Consider the following 20835-nt stretch of genomic DNA (forward strand, 5'->3'; position numbering starts at 1 on the left):
GAAAGTGGGAGATGCAGGGGAGAGGAGGATCCGGATGATCAGGCCGGATGCAGAAAGTGGGAAAGCGAGGGTTTGGGGAGAGCGATTGGCAAAAGATGCGTAGGCGGCAGTTCGGGATGGGACGCAATGCGTCGTCGTAACAAACGTCGCTGCACGGTAAAGGTCAACGTCGTGTCAAACGGGACTCGGCACCAAATGTAGCGTATTGGCTACTAACTGTATGAATCGTTATGCAATCGAACGGCGAATTCTCAATTGTACTCGTATTTATTCGGAAATTGCAATTCGGAAAGTCGGAAAGTTGGAAGTGAGTAAAGCTTCCTCTGACCAGTGGCCAGCTCAACACATGCACACTAAGAAATGTTCAAGGAATGCCCAAAGGCGATTCTAGTGAATGTCCACACCTTTGCTCAGAAGATGCACAAATAGGAAAACAGGAATAACCATTAGCTGTACTCGTATGAATATACACGTATACACACAGAATGTGCCGATTTTAACGTACAAGCGTTACAATATAATGGGCTTTTTTCTGTGTAGGGATTTTTATTAGTACGTAATTAATTGGTAGGAAAATCAAGGAAATTGCTGCTGTTGCTTTTCACGTGACCACGTAGCCACGCCTTTCGCCTGGACTTAATTCGATCGAAGCGGCTCATTGAGACCGAATTTTTTTGGAAGGTACGGCATATTCTCTACCCTAACAGTTTCGCCTAGCCCGGCTGCCGTCGAATATGCGTATAATAAGAGACAACATCGAGCGACGCCAAACGCATGACCCAGAGGCTGGAGTATCCGCAGATTGGTGACCTTTTCTCTAATCACCTCTTCACTGTATTCCAGAAAATATCTTTATCCCGCGGTATTTTGTTTCATATGAGCCAAAGGTTTTCTTTGTTGGTTCCCCTGAAGGACGGATATTCCAGTAAATATGCATTTGATAATTGGCAACATTTTGAATCCTGATCAGCACGTCTGCACGTTTAACGCATCGTCGGCACTACCCGTGCATGACCAGTTGCTCCGGTGGATAAGAGTATAATTACAAAGGGTGATTTCGCAATATGCTTCCGCTTTCTTTATGAATTTATTGCAATCATCTCCGTGCATGTTTTATTTCCGAGACATTATGTATGGAAGCCCTTCGTCTTAGCTATCATCACAAATTAATTTAATTTTTAGAAATAGAAAACAATTTAGAATACAGTGGAATTTTGCAAAATCGACATGGGTCTGTGCGCCACAATAAACAAATTTTTCGTCCGTGTGTGCTGGAAGCATATTGCGAAATCACCCTCTGTATATATATCAACATGGTAGGCACGCAAAATGACTCGTTAGATTGGCTAACTTGTTTTCGCCGAATGATAGAGGCGATCGAATGCCGACCATCCCGTAGTATAAGTACGAGTATTTTGCCTCCGTGATCAAAACACTTCGCGCTCCACGCTTTGAGACAACAAGGAACTGAAGGACGCATTCGTTTGCAACATATTTCAGTTCTCTTTGAACGCCAAAAATTAACTTAAAGACACAAAGTTGCAGTAACAAAGACCTCGTACAACAAACAGAAGCAAGTAATTCTCACGCTTAACAAGATAATTTTAACGATTAATGAAGTTCAAACAACCACGCTATGCCAATTTCACTTTCTAAATACAGAAAGAAGCCATTCCTTCGACAGTTTCTTTAGTCTACATGCCCGTATATGCAAACGTTTGAAGGTTCCGTATGACGTGACAGCATTATCTGCACCTGCTGTAGAATTCGGCATAGACGTTAACGTTGTGTCTGGATTAACTGGAAAGCTTGCTGCAGTGCCTGAATCAGCCGATGAATACGATGCCGGTAACATAAGAATCATGGACTGCAACACTAGTTTTCCTAATTGTAAGGGAATTGTCTCTGGATTGCGCACTTGGAAGCGTAGGGCGTGGATATCTTCTGGAAACGGTAACTGCCATCTGCGAACAAATAAACCAGTTTGTTATTTTGCCATGAAGTGCAGTATCTTAGTGTCCGGGTGCGGTAATATAGTATATCTTAGTGAACGTCCCGAACACTTGCTGTCCAGTGCTTTCTTTCGTCCAGTGCTTTCTTCCGCTTCATCGGAACATTGAACTGCGTCGGCACATTCGAACATGCGTGCTGCGCTTTATCAAACAATCGCAGCAACAATGTGATAAGAACATAAATCTTGCTAGACTCACATCCAAAAGGGCACACACAGCCACGCCCAGCTATACGGGCCGTCCCTCAGCTCTTCGTCCGTCAATGTGTCCAGCCAGCTCATTAGCGTATCAAATTGGCACTCGGTGACCTTTGGACAGAATTTTTCCAACATCGCACAAATAGCATATTCGAAGCTTTCCTGAGTTGGTTGCGGAAAACTGTACGACCAACAAGGGATGTGGATAAACAATGGATTGCGGGAGCAGTTCAATTTCCAATGAGCGTCGTCGTAATTAGGTTCTAGTTTCCTGTTTGGCACTTTGTAGCAAATTGAATATGAACTGTCGAATAAACAGTTTTTGAGAACGATACGGTGGCAAATTTGGTTAAAAGCGAGTGGGGTCAGCACATCGCAATTCCAGATCAGTCTTTCGTTTGGAACATTGATAAACTTATCCAGAAAAAATTCTTTATCGTGAGCTATTACAAACCAGTCGAGTTTCCTGTGGAAAACACCCAGGAAGTCAAACATCGAGTAACCCCAACGACATGTTAGATATATTATGCTTAAGTCGTCGGCTAATGCGTGCGATAAATCGTAGTTCAGCATAAACCCATCCTCATGCAAGCCATAATCAGTGGAAGAGCTCCTATGCTTTTTAGAGTAGCGGGGGTAATGATCAGGAATAATGGCGCACTTTCGTAGAAATTTGGAGGATAACAAATCCACAAATACTTTTCCAACCCTTTGTAAAAAAAAGAAGTAAATGCCTTTTTTGCTACTAATAAGCACGCTTATATTAATAACGTTTTTGCGCAAACAATAGGCAACCGACAGTTTTGGCACGAACCCTTTACCCGTCTTTTCAATACATCGAAACCGAATTAATTTCATTAATTTTATAAATACTTAACTGATATTCTTAAAATTCGTTCAGCGGCGTTTGCATTAAAACAATAAATAAACAAAGCTGTTTTTGCAATAAAAAGGTTTATATATTATGCCAGCGGAAGAAATTATTCACTTGGTTCCATAGTACAGTACGGATTAGTGCCCCTCCCGACTTAGAGGTTAAATTCGCCTACGGCTTTTGCCGTAATGGTTTTTGTAATGGTAATATTTCTGCATTAGAGAAGCGAGAATGTCGGCCTCGCAAAAGCATGGCAAACTAAACGCCAGTATATGGTATACCATGGCAGATGTAATTCGTCTGACCAGAATCGTGCCGACATATTGCAGCAATCGATCAAACCCACAAGTTCACCTTGAAACTTCTAGAAATTTCAACTTATTTGGAGCATCATTACACTTCACACTTAAATTCTTTACCTTACACTTAAATTCTTATGTACCTAAAAGTATAATGGTATCAATAATGTGGCCTATGTAAGGTAGTGTGTACAATATGCCGTATGTGCTGTATCGGGAACCGGAAGTACGAATCTTTATTGAATCGTAACAAATCGCAACTGAGCATGAATCACAATTGCAGGGAGTACATCATATCGTTGGTACTTGGTAGGTAGGTAACACAGAATCTCGAGAATCTCGTGACGTACATGTCGTACGTACACTCGTACATCATAAAAATTTAATGTGGAAACATGAATTTTGTACAATATGATTGTATCATCATATTGTATGTACAACATAAACTTTCGCGCACCCCCAAGAACATTTTTGAATTTTTCCTCTCGTCTATACTTTTAGTCAAATGATTTGTTAACAATGATTTGAAAACCGTTTATGCGCGCAACTTCCGGTTGGGGAGTTACATGTAAAACAAAATTCCAAAAGATTAAACGCACAGAAGTGCACACCAGAAAAAGACTTATTATAAACCGATCCTTTCGAATTCTGCATGGACGCACGATTACCACAAAGATCTATTTTACACCGCACCAGGTTTCCACCATTTTTTTTTTAAATTTTGTCGCTTTTCAAATTCATTGTACAGTTTGAAAATCACCGTTTTTTCAAATTCTGAAACAGTTTACATAATTTTGTTTCCAGTTTTTGAAATAATTTTTCCAGTTTTTTTATAAAAGCGATCTGCATGATTACATGCGTTTTAATGCAAAATCTAAAGAGGAGCGATTTATAATGAGACTTTTGTTACTCCTCCGTGCATTTCCCTCTTGGAATTTTATTTCATCCATAACTCCCAATTGGATACTGTATACAGTTCAGTTGACTATAATATTTTGGATACACTAATGCAGAAAAGGGTTTGGGATTGCGCGTAGTGGAAGCTTTTGCATATGTATGTGCACAAGAATTTGGCACCATATACCGACACACTTTCCTTAAATTATATTGTTGCAGTGCATGAAACTTCTTGCGAAACCTGCATCTTGGATACGAAATGTTACGCTTATGAATTGTTGCGCTCACAAGCGCTATACTTTATATACGTATAATGCAGCGGTCATGAATGTAAGCGGTGAAAATACGTTACGCTGTAAAATGTCATGTGACGGTCACCACAATATGCACTTCATTAATATTAAAGAAATTGCCGGCATAGCGGCAAACGCTGAAAAGGTTCGACAGGTAACGTACCACACCAATGTAATCTCAAGGTTAGTAAGGAATATCTATATTCATATTCCAAGCTTCGCCTACGTACTTATAGTTACATAGTTTCTACGTTAGTTTATTCGGTTTTTACGATTTTTTTGTATTAGTTTCTTCAGCCTACGTACTCATGATTAATTTTAACCTTTAAAAAAAAAACAGAAAACAAACAGAAACACATAATTTGGCGAATGAAGCGTATCATTATCCTGCTTGATGCCGACTGCTAAGAGAGACTGTACTTAAAATCAACATGAAACGTTGTTAAGTAAAAATTCAATCAGATGTATATGACCTTGTTCAGTGTCCGAAAGTTACTGCACTTGCGCAAGCTACGATGATGAGCACTTTCAAAATTGAATAAGTAATGCTGGTTGTACCTTTTAAAATAATGCTGGTTGTAAATATCCAATTCCGACAGGATTAACAAGTGCAGTTCCAAAGGCATTTGCATGAACGAAGGCTCGCCGTGAACCTTCAGCACTGAAAATTAAATATCTATATGTGCGAATATCATGAAATGTTGACAAACAAGCTAAGGTTATCCACTGGACAGTAGCACAGTACTAGGATAAAAGCTCAAACATCACCGCAGACGGCAGACGTGATACTGACTTTTGTACTTTATCATTGCATGCTTCTGTAGTCAAGAAATAATATTATTGCGCATTAATCAAGTACAGTAATTCGTATCTGTATGAGTACCTGTACGAGTACTGCATGTATAATTGTGTACTTACAATATGAATGTATTCATATAGCACCGCAGACTATTATTATTATTGTTATTATTACATCAGGAGCAGACAACCCGCTAAACGGGACTTCAACGTCTGGTCGGCAAAAAGCTAAACAAATGAGAATTGCTAAGACGGTAGATAATTATGGATACGATCCTGTGTGTGGCATAGTACGTACCTTCGCTTTCCGCTGCTATGACCAAGCCGTTTAACACATTCCTTGTGGCCAGATAAACCTTTTTAAGATATTCTTCTGAAAACCAAGTTAACGCTCTCAGAATTCGAAACACTCCAGGGTGCTTTTCGGTCTGCAACAATGTTTTCAGTTCTTTTATATTTAAGTGCGAGTAGCCTTCAAAAAGGACGGTAATACTGTGACGGTCGGAGTTCAGAAACATTGTTCCGGTCATGTACAACCATTCACTTCCGAACCATGGAAAACGTTTCGCCTTTCGAATAACCTCTTCCGGATATGGAAACTGTTCACTCGGTTCAAACATTGGCATCTGAACTTGACGGAACGTGTCGGCCGTAACGGGCGTACCTTGCAACCCGAGTCTGCGGAGATTTTGGGAAACGATACTAGAACCGCTCATAATGTTAAGCGTTGTTGGTTTTGAAGTAGCGTGAGGGCCGCATAATTCCACTTTTGCCATGGCATACTCCGAATACGATGGACTATACGATGGATTATACGATGGACTTCTTTTGATTTTCAAAATGCGCGCTTGCTGCCACGACTCAGGCTGGTTTTCGTTGAGACTGAGTAAAATTTCCACATTTTTATCGTCGTCAGACAGCGAAAGAGTTTCCATACATGGATGCGGCTTAGTTATTCGATTGAAGGGAACATACTGGATTTTTTCGAGGGAACCAAGTCTGATGCACAATTCCTTTTTCCCAGCTGTGCCGCATACATAGCCACGGCAAACGGAACCATTTTCTGTTTTCACGTCCACGACAAACGGATCATAAAGCGCATTGGCGTATATGGGTCTGTGAGCGGGCAGCACCAATACGCCGTCCATTTTGGAGAATGATTATCGAGCAACACAAAATAGCGTTGAGCGTTAATTTGGATCCCGTTGTCAGGATCCCGGAGTCTAACCGACTGTATTAGTAACTGCACATTGTATTGAACGTGTACAATACACGTAAATTTATAAGTTAATGGGAAATTGCAATGGAACAGCAGATACCGAAGATGTAGAGTGATGGCAGAAACGTGATTCGTAAAGACAATTGCTGCTTGGATACATACATATATTAAGTATAAGTATCATAAAACAGAAATGTTATTATCTAACTATTGCTAACTATACATATAAGTACGCGACGCAAAGCCGCACGCGTGAAAGTTTTACTGGTGTACCGACGGTCTATCGTTTTCGAGCTAGCTTACATTTTGCTAATATTATTGCAAAAATAATATGATTTCTCAACTGTCACCGAGACACATCCGGCGCCTGAAAGCTTGAAGGTTCCCATTGCACGATCATAACAGATTGATAGCGCGAATAACTACTCGGTAAAGTATTGCAGAAGCACGCCGTCCGTGCGCACTGCGCAGTACTTACTGTAAGTACATACATGTGTGGTTAAGGGAAGTTGCCCGGGCACATAGCACGGGAACATTTCAAGGACTCGTGTAAACTGACTGGATTTGATTTCTCTGTCCAGCTCTCTCAGACACTTTTGATTGTTTTATGACATTCGGCACTCCCCTAAACTGGACACTGCACTGCTTTAAAAATTAAAAATTTTGCACTCGTATGGCTAAGTGACAAAGTTTAGAAATTCGTAACTAGAGCTTGAGAAGTTAAAAACTTAAAAGTAAGTAAAATTAAATAAAATTATTAAATTAATGAAAATCGCTCATATGACATTAATTTGTGTCACTTTGCTTTTCAAATTGAAATCTGCATCAAATGAATCCGTGCGTTGTCTGTCTGTCAACGGTTTGTGATCTTGGATATTAGTTTCCGGTTGGCTGCTAACTGAGTACCTACATAGTTGAGTTCTTATTATTATAATTATTTGAGCTGTGGTATTAGCTGTGGTCTGCTGTGTTGTATCACTCATGCATAATTATAACTTTTTTCTTTGATGCAGGGAGTGGTTTTTCATCTGTTTTAATCGTGCCGGTTGATGTTTTTTGCATACACATTCTTGAGCATGTGTCTCTTTTATGGCCAGCAGTAACGTTAACAATAAAACAGAAGATTAGTTCGTGAATGGTGGATATTCCAGCATAATTCCTGCTGTTCTGTAGTACTGTAAACAACGAAGAATTTCCACAAAATATCGCAAGTTTTCATACTTAATTAACTTGATCAAAATGTACAAGAATACTACGCAAACAAATACCGTACGGGCAGATGAAAATCACAGTTCGTCTTTTCTAACGTCATCAGGGACGTCACTAATTTTGTAAACCTTAACAAAATCATCACAAGATTTGGCAAAAGCAGTATAATATTCATCGGATTCTATCTCGGCATCTGAACTGGCTTTCTGCCGAAAAAATACACACAAAAACTGGATCTTCTCCCAGTTGGCCTTGAAAATCGGCTGACATGTTGTGCCGTGCAGATGCAGGGCATTATGGGCTTCCGATGCATCAAACTGCCGGTCTGCAGAAGCAAATACATCCACCAGGGATTCACACCATCCACTGCTGGCTAATCGGCTTTCCAGAGGGATTTCGCCGTACTGACGCGCCCGTTCACGCTGCAAATCGTCGGACTGTTTGGTTGCATCAGGAAGCCCAGCATTCATCTACAATTAAAGAAACAATCAGCTAACTGTTAACACCAAACTGGCAACGAACACGAAAAGTAACATAACAAAAACTCATAACGGATATGAAATCAAAACGGTGAGACGAGTACTTTGACTGAAGCAAAGACAGCCGTCAAACTTTATGCAATTCGCAATGATTTCTGTGATCTAAAAACGGTACACCATCATAAACTCCCGAGCTAATCCTAGTATGTTAATTAAAAAAAAATAACTGACTCTTTGAATCATCCAGCCGTCTTGAACAACTAAAACTATTTCAAGAAAAACTTATGTGAATAAAACGAAACACAAAACAGCAACCAATTATTATTAATAATGTTAACTTTATTTTGCTTTTATGACAGCGAATTAGCAAGCGAAATGTTTCGTCCACTAGGATCAAAACAGAAAGCGCGCGTTCAAAACCTACCCGCTCCATAAGCAGATCATTGAAGAACGCCATCACTTTCCGCTGCAACTTGGGCGTCTCACGGCTATTCCGCATAACGTGTACCAATTCCGCCACACCATTCGCGGCAACAAAACGCTTCTGTGCCAGCGGAAAATGCCGCACCAACGCTGATACAGCGTACAAGAAACGAGCCAGCGTTTGTTCGCCTGGAGCGGAGAGTTTCTCGGCATGCGAAAGCGAGTGAATCCCCTTCAGAAGGATCTCCAGCAAACCCTCCTCCAAAACAGCAATCTGCACTTTGGCATTGCTCTGCGCAGCCGATCCCAGGATGTGGGCGGATTCGGCACGGATGAGAGGTTCGTGTTCGGTCATCAGCAGGAAGGGCTTCAGGATGCGCAGGCCTTTCATATCGACAAAATCCCGGGCGTTGTCCACTTGATGCACTAGATATTCCACATCCTGCATGAAAGGCAAAATATAATAAGGTTGCTATGTATTAAATGCATTAATCGTCGAAGATCGACCATAATAATTGTTAGCCCTACGATGCAACAGTGACAATACGTTAACCATTCTTGGAGTAAAATAAACTTATATATTTGTACGAATTAACGATAAACAATTTCCCGCAAAAATCGAAAAATGGAAAAATTTATAATTGTAGAAAAATCGTAGTGGATAAAAACCTTCAACTGACAAAATGGATAAAAACAAATTATTATTAAAATAAAAATATCGAACGCATAAAACGAGCACTGAGCGCCATATAATAATAAATAAGGTAAAATATTCTGAGCTCTCGAAAATTAATGTTTGTGACTGATGGTGATAATAAAATTTCGTGGTATATTTGTAGTCTGTACCTATAAAATAATAAAACACAAATTTCTTGACATCACTTCTCTAAATAATATGTCGTGGAACACGGTACACAGTACACTGAGTATTATGATAAGTTATAAATTTTGGTTTTAAGCCTTTATTTTAAGTACCCACACACACCGTTTCCTACTGGATTTTACCTGCAGAACATTGATCAGCTTATCCTTCTCTGCTGCTTCTCTGTCGCGCTGCATCACCGTCAATTGCTGCACCAATTCCTTCAAAATCTCCCGATCCGTCTTGATAGCCAGATTCATCTCCGCAAACTCCTTCTTTAATTCCTCCATACTGCGAAACTGCTTCTTGACCCTCTCCGCGTCTTCTCCCTCCTTTCCCTGAGTATCCTCAGCATCCAGCTGCTTGTTAATACCTTCCAAAGTCCGCTGCAGTTCGTCGCGGAGCAGCGTCCGTGAGGACGTGTCGTCCTTCTGCGCTCCAAGATACAGCCGTTCCTCTGCGGAGAACGCCGCCACCTCGTGGGCAGCGGGCTCCGCGGGATCCATAAGTTTGGCATGACGCTGTCCGCTGGCCAGATCCAGACGAACGTGCAGACCAGCGGGGATGGACTGGCTCTCCCGAATGGGCTGCCATTCGCGGGTGGCGATGAAGGGCTCGCTGGAAGATGGACTGGTGATTGCGCCAGGTGGGGGAGAATGAGACTCCTGCCCAGTACGATTGTTACGCTGGAGGTGGGTTCGCTGCGGATAATACAGAATATCCCGCACAGGATCGCGAGATAAATTGGTAATATCTGCAGCATGGTGGTACAATTTGCACTTGAACTTGTCCCGCACTTCGGGTGAGCTTCCGCAAAGGCTAACGTTAAACAGCCAAAAAGTTACTTCAGTTTACTGATAGAAGTATTCAATATTCAGCTTGAAAATAAAATTTTCGTTGCAAAAAGAAAAAGATTTGATTTAAGAATAAATTTTCTGACTGAAATGCTGTTCGAGCGGGTTTTTGTAGGCACCGTAAAGCTGTATGTATATGTAAAACTTAAAACTTCAAAAAGTGTTAACCATCGACTGCGGCTAATCACTGTATTAGTAAGTAGTCTGCGGTGGCGCGTCACGATTGGACGGTGTCATTGCGGTGAGACTTTGAACGATCTCGACTATACTACTACAGTAATTTTTTACCTGAATTGCGTGACGGTTTTACTTATATTGATGAAATTATGAAATCCGTTTTGAAACTTCCCAAAAAAGTGTGCCGTTAAAATTTTTTTGAAAATGTGTTTTACTGTGACAATTTGACAACAAATGATATTACAGTCGCTAGCGTATCAAACAGCTTTCAGGAGACTTACCGTCACTTACGTAGCACAGTGGCATCGGAGTAGGCGATACGCGACAGATCTAACTGATGGACGCGGGCGGCCGTAACCAGAACAGCTTGTAAGTTGCGCCTTGCAGTTCGTCTCGCTACGCCACAAGTGGCAAAGCAGCTTGTGCCTTGTGGGCTGTGCGGTCCAACGAATGCGTGCAACTTGTCCCTTGTGTACTTTCGGAATTCTCCAAGCAGCGAGTTTTCTTCGATTTGAAAATCGAAAACTTCATTTTTTCGCAGCTTCAATTTGGTCAGTAATCTCCTCACCTGCTGGAGATTACTCCGGTTATCTGACAATTCGCATTGTATACAGTTTATTTGTACGTGTTAACGGGTGCGTGGTCGTGAAGTTTCGTGGAGTCAGGAGCTTCGACGCCATATTGCCTATTGGGACAAGTCTCCATAAGTGAGAATCGAGAACTAAATCAGCGGACAAATCAGTCCACTATCACTATGGCATATAATGCATCACAGCTGGAGTCCTGGGGACATTACCGTGACGGAGGAGGATCATATTATGAGAACATCGCGTCCACCGTGAAGCCTTCCCAGTCCAGTCATTCGAGGATCCAAGGCTATGTGGAGCCCTCACGAACCAGTACGTTCTCTCAGCTTTCTCTCTCGCTGGGTGCTGCTATCAGTTCTTACAGTTAATATTTCTATTTTTATGGTATATCCTAGTTACCTGGTATTATAATGAATGCAGTTTTGTTCGAAGGATGAAAACTTATTAAATACATTAAAATACTGTTCAAACTTGGCTTGGTTGGTTGCATCTGCATTATGCATATGAATATCAGTTGTGAAGTTGCGATCGTCACCCAGGAAGGCAAGCACCATACTGGCAGCTCTTCGTTATTTTATACTTCCTTTCTTTGGATTTCCATTTTTAAAAAATTACAAAATTTTTGATAATTTGTGGGAATATTTTTGGACCAGTTTTTGTCGAGTTCTCTCGAGATTTCTTAATTATAGGAATTTTTTTATTTTCAGTTTATTCACAGTTTATTATTTAAATTTTTCGAATTTATTATTTAACTTTTTAATTAAATTATTCGATGATTTTCTGCCCGGTGGGAGCTGGGAGTTTGAAATCTTCGCGGTGTGTAATACCAACTTGTAATCACGTGTACGCAGGGAACGGCGACGGCTATCAGCGCGAAGCCTACCACCCCGAGAACGTGGCGCAGCATCAGCGCGAACTGGATGCCTGGTCGCGCGGCGGCGGCGGCGGCGGCCCATCCACCGCCGCCCCCCGCAGCGGCAAGGAGTGGTACGGCGATGCGTCCTACAACGCACCAGCGTTGCCGATGGCCGGCCACACCACCCACGCCGACGAATACAACCCCTACGGGTCGCGCACCGTCGCTCTGAAAGCGGATTTCCAGAACCGCCGTCCGCGCTCTCGCTCGGTCTCACCGCAGTCCAAACGACAGCGACAGGACAGCACCGCACAATACGGATACGGGGGACGCGGGGGACAGGAGAAGGCGGAGTACGGAAGCGGTTGGAATGAGGCCGGGGGGTATGGAGGGGCCGCGGGAGGGTACGAGCGACAGATGCAACGCACCGCTCCTCATGGGTGAGTAGTTTGTCATATCTGATGGGATAGTTTTGGTCGTAGGTTTTGCCGCGTTGCTTTTCAACCTGCTTTCAAAAGGCTAAAATATTATTTAAAATCGAGGAACTTTTTTTTAATTTTTACGGTTTTCTTTCTGGCATTTCATTTACAGTACTATCGAACTTTAAATGCTTTTTTATTTTCTAGTGTATTAGTTTTAATTTGTGAAACTAGTTGTGATTGGATCATAACAATTTTTTATGTATAGGATGATTTTTCTTTTTGGGCTGTCTGCTTTTTAGTGGCCGATTTATAATTTTATTAGTACAGCACTTCCGACGAAGTAGGGTTTTTGTGTGTGATAACAACAGATTTAGGTATCATTGGTTTAATCATTTTAAATGACCGACTAGCAATTATCACACGATCCAGTAATAAAAAATTTTTTGATTGTTGGATTTCTTTTCAGTGGTTCAATGCGGGACAGTAGCAACCAGCGCAGCTCCTCCCAGTACTACCAGGCCACCCCCGCTGCCGCCGCAACCCAGGCATCGCCCACTCGATTCCGTGGCAGCAACGCCCAGTTAGGAGTGCAGGCCAGTCCTTACAGCTACAACACCGGGGCGGCTGCCTCCACTTCATATTATCCAACCACCACGTACTTCACCCAGCGCTCGCCCACCAACATTCGCCCGGCCCGTATCGGCCGCCCCGTCATCCAGCAGAACATTCGTCGCGATCTGAACGCACCCAGTCGATCTCCGGTCAAGCCGGCACCCCCGCCCCGTCGGGAGGTGAAGCCACCACCGCCGGTCAAGAAATCCACCACCAGCTCGTCGACATACAAACCGGCCCCGAAAACGTCGACAACCGCAGGAAAACGTCGGAGCCGTCGTCCGGATCCTCATCCAAGTCGGAGGCGAAGAAGGAGCGACTGCGGAGACGCGCCGCCAAACGGCGCGAGAGCAAAAGGCCGAGGAGGCTACTTCCGGTGGGAAGACGACAGCGCCGAATAATATGCGGAGACCGAGCGATAAAGTGCCGGCGGATACGAGCACACCGGATGTGATCATTCTGAAGACATCCAAGAAGGAGGGGGAGGCCAAGGGCGGAAAGGGTGCGGGAGCGGGAAAACCGAAACCGGGATTCTTCTCGCGAGTGCTGACTAAGACGGATGGCGTGGCGACAGCGACGAAGGAGGGGGAGTCAGCGAGCGGCCAGACTGCCGAATCAAGTAAGTAATTGTACAATCAATCGGCATAGTCGGTGTTTTCTGCTGTGAAACGAAAGTCAAAAAATATTTTTTTACGAATTTCCGTGGGCTAGTCTGAAGCATTACCGTCTATACGTTTAAGTCATTTTTTACCGCTTTTCATAATAAAATTGAAAGCTTTCTTAGCATAAATGAAAGCATAAATGAAAACTTTCTTAGCAGTTTTTAAATATTTTCTGAACTGTTGATATCTACAATTTTGCTTCGATATTTTAATGATGTAAAACCAAATTTCAAAAATTGTTTTCCATGATTTCAGTGGGATAGTCTGAGTTGACCATTTTTCCTGTATCTTATTTTATTGTTTCGCAACGAAATTGAAAAATTCAGGAACAATTTACGAATATTTTTAGAATGATTGACATCCACAATTTTACCCGATTTTTTATTTTATGTAAAATCAAATGGCAAAATCGTTTCATTGATTCAGACGGATAGTCTGAAGTGCCCCATTTTTATTTTATTAATGTGTAATGAAAGTGGAAAATTCCTGCATATAATTTTATTTGTATTTTTATTAATTTTGTAGAAGCTGTCAAACCGGTCGCCCCGCAATCATCTTCGGTCTCCGACAAGCCGACAACGTCGGCCCCCGCTGTTTTTAAAGAGCCGGTCGTTGATGTTGCCAACTTCAAAAAACCCAATGCCCCGGCCGCTGCGAAGCCCGCCGGTGTCCCCGGCGCGCCGCGACTGAAGCCCTCCCAGCTGGAATTCCACGTCACCCCGCACATGATCAAGATCAAGCACCCCTACGGCACCTGGTCGGCCTGGTCCAACCGGCAGAAGATCGCCGCCATCCGCTGGTTGAGCGCTTATCCGGAAGGGAAAGAGCCTGGTCGACTGCAGGAATGGCAGATGCCGGCCGAACAGTGGTGGCCGTACTTTGAGGACGGAGCGTGGATTGTGCCGGTGGCGCACCGGGAGACCGGGGGTGCGCCGGTTCATGAGAAGGTCGTGACAGCGGAACCGTTGCCGATTAAGGCGGCTGTGTCGGGAGTGCAGGAGAGTGTGAAAGGGGGTGAACAGGAGAAGAAGACGGAGGGCGGGGAAGAAGTGGATAACGCGAAAACAGCGGACAAAGTGGTCACTGCGACAAATGTGGAGGATGTTAAGGAGGCGGCTCCGCGGGAGAGTAGTCCGGAATTTAACACGCCTGTTGGCAACAATACGACGGGTGAGTGGAATTTCTTACGGAAGATGAATTAATGGTTATGCGAAATTGTACAAATTTATTACCAAAATTACTTGTTTTTCCTGTGGAATTTTTTTCAATGAGAAGAATCGAGCGAATACATACAGGCTCTGTATTGCTTAATATTTAAACTGAGTGGCAGAAGCAGGTTGAATATTAAGTTTTCTCATTCCAAATTTTGGAATAAACTTATTCGGTAAAATTTGACAGACTTCAGGAAGAAATATTATATTTAATGAAGAAATATTTTATTTGATTTTGGGTTAATCAGACATGCATAGTTTGTATACCGCTGAATACGGACGTATGATCAGAGGTTTACCTTTGAACCGAGTTTCTTCAGGATGATTTTGTGTTGATGGCCAGCGAATAGCGTATATCTATATAAGGGATTTTTCTGTACAGTAGATGTGGAGATGCGAAGTGGCAAAGCGGAGAAGGAGGGCAGTGGCGTGATCTCCGGAAAGGATGGCGATGAGGATGAGGATGTTGTGTTGGATTCCGCTTAAAGATTTCAGTCGTATCTAACCGGATGTTGCGTTATTTAATGGATATTAATTTAGAGAAGGGCGAATGTTGTTGATTATTACTTGTTGAATACTTGTGTGAATTATTATACTGAAATTACTTGGCTTCTAAGCAGCAGTTTAAAGCATCTCGAACTTGTAAAGGATCATGTATTTATCTTGATTGTATTATTAATTTTGTTTCTGATCGCACCGGCTTCTGGAGTCGTAGACTTGTTGGAAAATGTTTAAAAACGTTTTCATTTTGTTCAAAATTAATCGCATCTGTTTTTCTCATTTAATTATTTCCCCTTCGCAACAAAAGTCGTGGTAAGCAGAATACTGTGTACTACATAATGTTCAAAAATAAAATCGCTTCTGGTACATGCGGTCTTACATAAATGACAATTTCCTAGCGAGATGTACGCGTAAACTAATCAGTGTACAGTACAAATCGACGCCATACACGTCGTGATGCGCATTACGCAATTGACTGATACTTACAATAAATTGACATTTTTTTGCGAGCACCATCCATCGAAAATATTTAATTAAGCGCGGTGCGATTTCTCCCTGGGTCAATGATCTCGAAAACTCGTAAAGTACTTTATGTGTTGCTTCGTGTTACTTTATGTACCTTCTAAGTTCTTACTTCTTACTACTGTAATACAACGACATAACGCCATACTGCAGAGCGGCATATATTTTCAGTTTTTGCTCTAAATTGCGAGACTTTTTACATTAAGGGGGAAAGAAATTCTCAGACTCAGGAATATTCGACGCAGGCAGCAGCAATTAAACAATCTTTCGGAAGATTTCAAAAAATCGTAATACTTTTACAACACTGTCACTGTGCAAGCCACTTTAATGGCGAATAGTCCTACTCATTGACAATATGTACATATATCTGTATTATCATATCTATATACAGAGTACATACATACAGTACCTGTCTGTCGCTGCTGGTATAATACTATAATGTTAGCTGGTTCTCAGTACTCTGTTGTGTATTAACATTCGCAGGAACTCACACAAGATGTTTAAAAAATATTCAGAATACCGGGTAAGCTTTGTTAAAAATTGGTTGTAAGGTTTTAAAGAAACTTACATTGAGTTCAATCTGACATTGACTACTTTAAGCAAGGCCAGCGCGGTTAGCAGAACGGCTAGTATCAAGTATGGAAGACTGAAAGCCCATACGCTGCGACATACTAATAACTACGCAAGGAATAACTGAACGGAGCTCCTTAAAAGATGTTTTGATTTCGCTTTTGGGATTGCGTCAGGACAGTGCTTTTAGATAACTGCGGACGTCAGATTTCGGTAATTTTTAATTGGATATGTATTATTTGTGCGTGCCAGAATCAGTTAATTAAATTGTTACGGCCGTTTCCGGTAAGCTTTAGATACTGTAATTTCCGTTTGCTCTAGAACCATTAATGACGCATTGCACACTCCAAAGTTTAAATTTTTGTTTAGGCTGAATTTCCATAAAGTACTGGTTTAAGATTCTGCCGAACATGATCTTACACTGGCAGCAGAAGCGCTGATTAACCTGCTCAGTGGAGCGGATATCGTAACAACTGAAAATTAACAACGCCATACAGGGCAGCCACCTACAGCCAACTTCCGCAGTCATTGTCAAAATGGTCAACTGTCGCGGGCAAAAGGCAACTGGCCGCGGCTGCATGCTCCCGATTATGATTGTACACAAACGAATTATATTCATAAGTATAACCGAAATATAATGCGTATACATATATATACATCAATGTATGTCGATGCACGGGGCCAGGTGTAGTTGAGCCCGGTTAGATTAGCCATCGCTGTGTAATTACCGGTTAACCTGTGCGCGTATTGTCCGTGGTAATTTACTCGGGCTGCCTCCACTCTGTCAACAATTCCATCGCAACCTTTTTGTCCTCAATTACGCTGATACATACAGCATGTACAGCCGCTCGAGTTGGAGTGTGTTTAAAATTAAAATGCAGCTGACGACGGCATCCTCCGCGCGATAATGGAGCGGATAAAGAGGAGCACGGCTGCTGCGGTCAATTAAGTGGCCGAGGCGCGGTCAACAGGGGCATGCGTTAATGGTGATATGCGCGGTACCGGTATTGTTCCGTTGGACAGTGTGTTTGTCATCCGAGCGCCACATCCGGTCAGCCATGTGGATCCAACCGGGGTCAAATACAAATTAATTGAGTCAACTCATTTTCCGCAACACAAATTCGTGACAATCGACAGCATCAACTAACAAAATAATATACATAATGGAAAATAAAGTAATTTGGACAAATTTGCGTTCTGTATATTTCAATCATAGCGTTCACCTTGATGACCTTATCGTGCTTTGTATTTTATTAAGATATACAAATGCGACGAAAAACCGTTATTCCAAAATTTCCTAACTTAGACAAACGTAATTTAAATCAAAGATAACAACTGTGACCTTAAAAATTTCCTAAGTATCCATAAGAAAACTAATCGCTTTATATTCTAGCAAGGTTGAATAAAAATTCATTGCAATTTTTTTCTTTTCCTTATTCTGATATTGCAAAATTTCTTAAGTTAGGAGAACGTAACATGAAAATAAAAATTGCAGCTGTAACCTTTAAAAAATTGCTTAAGTAGTCATAAGCAAATTACCCATTTTAATTTGAAGCGAGGTTCAACAAAAATACATGAATGTTTTGACGTATTTCCAGTCATCCTATCCCTCGAGTGTAAATGTGTTAAAATGCATTGGATAAACAAACCTTTAAAACGTACATTCAACACTTAGCACACACATTCGCATTGTGCAACACGACATTATAAAACGTGAAAAGCTGCGTACATAAGAATTCGAGTCAGTGGATGTGTGTGTCGTGTGTGTTTACTTTGAGCCGGCTGATCAAGCCGGGATCAGCCGCATCCCGTTGCCGCATAGATAGACCGGCTTCGGGAGTCAATAATGCTGATTTTCCTAAGCGCTGCACCGCATAAACGGGAATATATGCGCTCCCGTGTTCGTCGTATATGTAAGCGGCAGCAGCACACCAGATTTGCTTAGTCCCGGCCGGGGATTCTGCCGGCTGTCAGAATTAAGTGGCAAGTGATGGGCCCCCGGGGATTCCTGTTGAGAAAACTAATCAGTTAAATTGCACTTTAATGACGGCATCATGATCAGCAATTCCACCACTAATGATGCACCACTCGGCCTCGCTGTGTGACGGAGAGATCGAGTGTAATGCAGTGTAAAGTTAACTGGACGATGTTTATAACACCAATCAGTTATGTTTTTCAATTGACTTTATAATTTATATGTACATTTTTACGTTCTTTAAAGAATCAAGTTTGTAAGGATCCCACTTTTCGGTCATGTTTTGCTGTATACTTCGAAGTATATTTAGAGTAGTGTACACTGGTACCATTTACCGTAGTGTACTGCCAGTACTGGTATCTGCCATGCAACGTATAGTGTAAGATTCACTGCGTATGGTTATAACCTACGAAGTATAATACGAATACGAACCATGCGTGCAGTAATACAATCATATTTTTTGTAACATTACTCGTAACATAATACAGTCCAGTAAATAATTTCGGTAATCTCTATGCATGCATAGCGGTGGGTTCCAGAAAAGTGGCGCGTATACTGGTACAATGCGAAGGAGCACAGAGTGAGGGAGGCGATGCGGCCCGGAGCCGGCAAATACACAGTCGTTTTAATTTACGTTAACGATTTCCCACATTGACTTCCGCTGGCATGTTCTCCTAAGCTGTCCATCCCAATCCATATGGCTTAGGCAATTATCATGATTTACGGACATTTGTAATTCCGGCTAATCTGCCGGAATTGCAGATATTTATCAATTACACGCTGCTCTATTAACAGGACTAGTGTCCAATTTCGACGGCCGTGTGCGATCCACGTAAAAAGCGCACTGTGCCTGATAAACGCGGTCATGATCGCCGACTTTTTTATTTCCTCTCTCAGTCAGCGTTCATTACACGATATGGCATAGAGTTTTCCCTTCTAACAACCGTTAAATATTGCTAGAAATGACACTTCATGTGTTCTTTTTCGATTTGCCACTTCGGTGCAATATTTGAACACCCTAATACAAGAAAGACCACAGAAACATTTAATGCAAAATCTGCATACTGCATATATAAACATTTAATGCGCCGTACGAGTACTACGAATCTTCAGTACAGTGCGAACTTCATACATGCAAATACTTAGGCAAGCTTATTAAAAGTAGTTAAAACATCCAGTTAGCTTACTTGTATCTCAGCATCGCTCTGTATGTGATGCACTTATGTAAATACAGGATCGTGTTACATATGAAGGAGACGATGTTCATATATTAAAAGAATAAGACAGATAAAAGAAATATACGCGGATATTTATATACATGTATATTATATGATATGCACTACGATTATGGTTTTATATGCATCACGATTTTGTTTTTTATGTCTTATGGTTCTTGAATACCCGATACAATCCAAAACCTTAAATTCAAGATAATTTTTTAACTGGAGTTATAATAAGCTTTATCTTATATTAAAAATATCGATCGAAGCCGTACACACCAGTGACACCACTATAACACTGCACCAGATTCCAGAAGTCCAAATCACAAGATCAAGTAATCAATGGACAATGCACATTGTCTTTGCGATACGTGTGCTCTAACATTAATTCACAGAATAATTACTTTGTCCCGTTATCGCTGCTTTTTAATTGTGCGCTTATACTGCATAATTACTTCGATTCTCCTAACCTCTCATATCGAACAATTACCGGCGAACGCCGACACTGTCAAAGCAGCACACAACCTGCAAATCAGAATCGAAAATCCGGCAAACAAACACACCGATAAGGAACGGTCCGGATAAGATGCGACAAACACGAGAACATATTTTGTGTATTTATATGCAGCCGGCGCACAATCAGAATTCTTTGCGGGAACTGATTTGGACTTGAGCTGCACGGTGTCTAGACCTTGAATCAACACACGGTGACAGCTGCAATCGCGGGTCCCGTTCGCGGGTGCCTTGATTTGAGCAGTGCGCTGCATAACAGCTTTTGGAAAATCAGAAAACGGTACATTTTCTGTGTCCACCTGATAAGGAATTGCGAAAATATTATCCGACGCTGGAGAGATTGGCTCTGTGCCGTTATCATGCCGCTATCGCGCTGCACTCAGCCATGTTCACTCAATCACTTCTATGTAGAAAGCTTGTTATAACATTTTTACAAGGATTACCGGGTTCAATTGCAGACCGCAGATTATGTATTCTGACGGTTTAATAACCTGCGAGAATTTTATTAACATCATACTTAGAACAATCAATACGGCACAGGGAAACCAGTAGCATATATGCGTTACAACAGTAATGTTCCTTTTCTAGGTA

The 20835-nt window shown here is 41.8% G+C and overlaps 4 protein-coding genes across 5 annotated transcripts; 2 read left to right on the forward strand and 2 right to left on the reverse strand.

Annotated features, from left to right (window-relative positions):
- Nucleotides 1–1444: 1444 nt before the first annotated feature.
- On the reverse strand, nt 1445–6900 carry LOC129597208 (uncharacterized). 2 transcript variants are annotated; one of them, XM_055494676.1, is made up of 4 exons: nt 5669–6900; nt 5131–5233; nt 2211–2675; nt 1445–1964 (listed from the first exon to the last, which is right to left on the reverse strand). In XM_055494676.1, the coding sequence occupies exons 1-4, from the start codon at nt 6516–6518 to the stop codon at nt 1646–1648; spliced, it is 1737 nt and encodes a 578-aa protein (XP_055350651.1). In that variant the 5' UTR covers nt 6519–6900; the 3' UTR covers nt 1445–1645. The 2 variants fall into 2 exon arrangements, with proteins under 2 accessions (XP_055350651.1, XP_055350650.1); XM_055494675.1 differs by having other exon boundaries at nt 2211–2918.
- A 773-nt stretch (nt 6901–7673) lies between these two features.
- On the reverse strand, nt 7674–10407 carry LOC129597212 (nucleotide exchange factor SIL1-like; the record flags this gene model as incomplete). Its single annotated transcript, XM_055494680.1, has 3 exons — nt 7674–8268; nt 8702–9142; nt 9706–10407. Coding segments are annotated over 3 exons (1536 nt in total), but the record flags the coding sequence as incomplete, so codon positions are not given.
- Nucleotides 10408–10919: 512 nt separating this feature from the next.
- Nucleotides 10920–13471, forward strand: LOC129597210 (uncharacterized). The gene is made up of 3 exons (XM_055494678.1): nt 10920–11492; nt 12032–12476; nt 12925–13471. Exons 1-3 carry the CDS (start codon nt 11348–11350, stop codon nt 13469–13471), a joined length of 1137 nt encoding a protein of 378 aa, XP_055350653.1. The 5' UTR covers nt 10920–11347.
- Nucleotides 13343–15810, forward strand: LOC129597211 (uncharacterized). Its single transcript, XM_055494679.1, has 3 exons — nt 13343–13689; nt 14258–14902; nt 15329–15810. The coding sequence occupies exons 1-3, from the start codon at nt 13473–13475 to the stop codon at nt 15427–15429; spliced, it is 963 nt and encodes a 320-aa protein (XP_055350654.1). The 5' UTR covers nt 13343–13472; the 3' UTR covers nt 15430–15810.
- Nucleotides 15811–20835: the final 5025 nt, after the last annotated feature.

This window comes from Paramacrobiotus metropolitanus, unplaced genomic scaffold (genome assembly GCF_019649055.1).
Source record: "Paramacrobiotus metropolitanus isolate TYO unplaced genomic scaffold, Prichtersi_v1.0 Parri_scaffold0000101, whole genome shotgun sequence".
In the NCBI taxonomy this organism is placed as follows: domain Eukaryota; kingdom Metazoa; phylum Tardigrada; class Eutardigrada; order Parachela; family Macrobiotidae; genus Paramacrobiotus; species Paramacrobiotus metropolitanus.

Bases quoted from the DNA above. Each gene is read 5' to 3' on its own strand.
- LOC129597208 (XM_055494675.1), bottom strand. From the start codon at position 6,518: ATGGACGGCGTATTGGTGCTGCCCGCTCACAGACCCATATACGCCAAT. The intron at 5,234-5,668 runs GTACGTACTATG...TTTAATTTTCAG, and splicing joins CATAGCAGCGGAAAGCGAAG to TGCTGAAGGTTCACGGCGAG. The intron at 1,965-2,210 runs GTGAGTCTAGCA...ATTTGTTCGCAG, and splicing joins CTGTGTGTGCCCTTTTGGAT to ATGGCAGTTACCGTTTCCAG.
- LOC129597211 (XM_055494679.1), top strand. From the start codon at position 13,473: ATGCGGAGACCGAGCGATAAAGTGCCGGCGGATACGAGCACACCGGAT. The intron at 13,690-14,257 runs GTAAGTAATTGT...TTAATTTTGTAG, and splicing joins CGGCCAGACTGCCGAATCAA to AAGCTGTCAAACCGGTCGCC. The intron at 14,903-15,328 runs GTGAGTGGAATT...TCTGTACAGTAG, and splicing joins TGTTGGCAACAATACGACGG to ATGTGGAGATGCGAAGTGGC.
- LOC129597210 (XM_055494678.1), top strand. From the start codon at position 11,348: ATGGCATATAATGCATCACAGCTGGAGTCCTGGGGACATTACCGTGAC. The intron at 11,493-12,031 runs GTACGTTCTCTC...ACGTGTACGCAG, and splicing joins TGTGGAGCCCTCACGAACCA to GGAACGGCGACGGCTATCAG. The intron at 12,477-12,924 runs GTGAGTAGTTTG...ATTTCTTTTCAG, and splicing joins CAACGCACCGCTCCTCATGG to TGGTTCAATGCGGGACAGTA.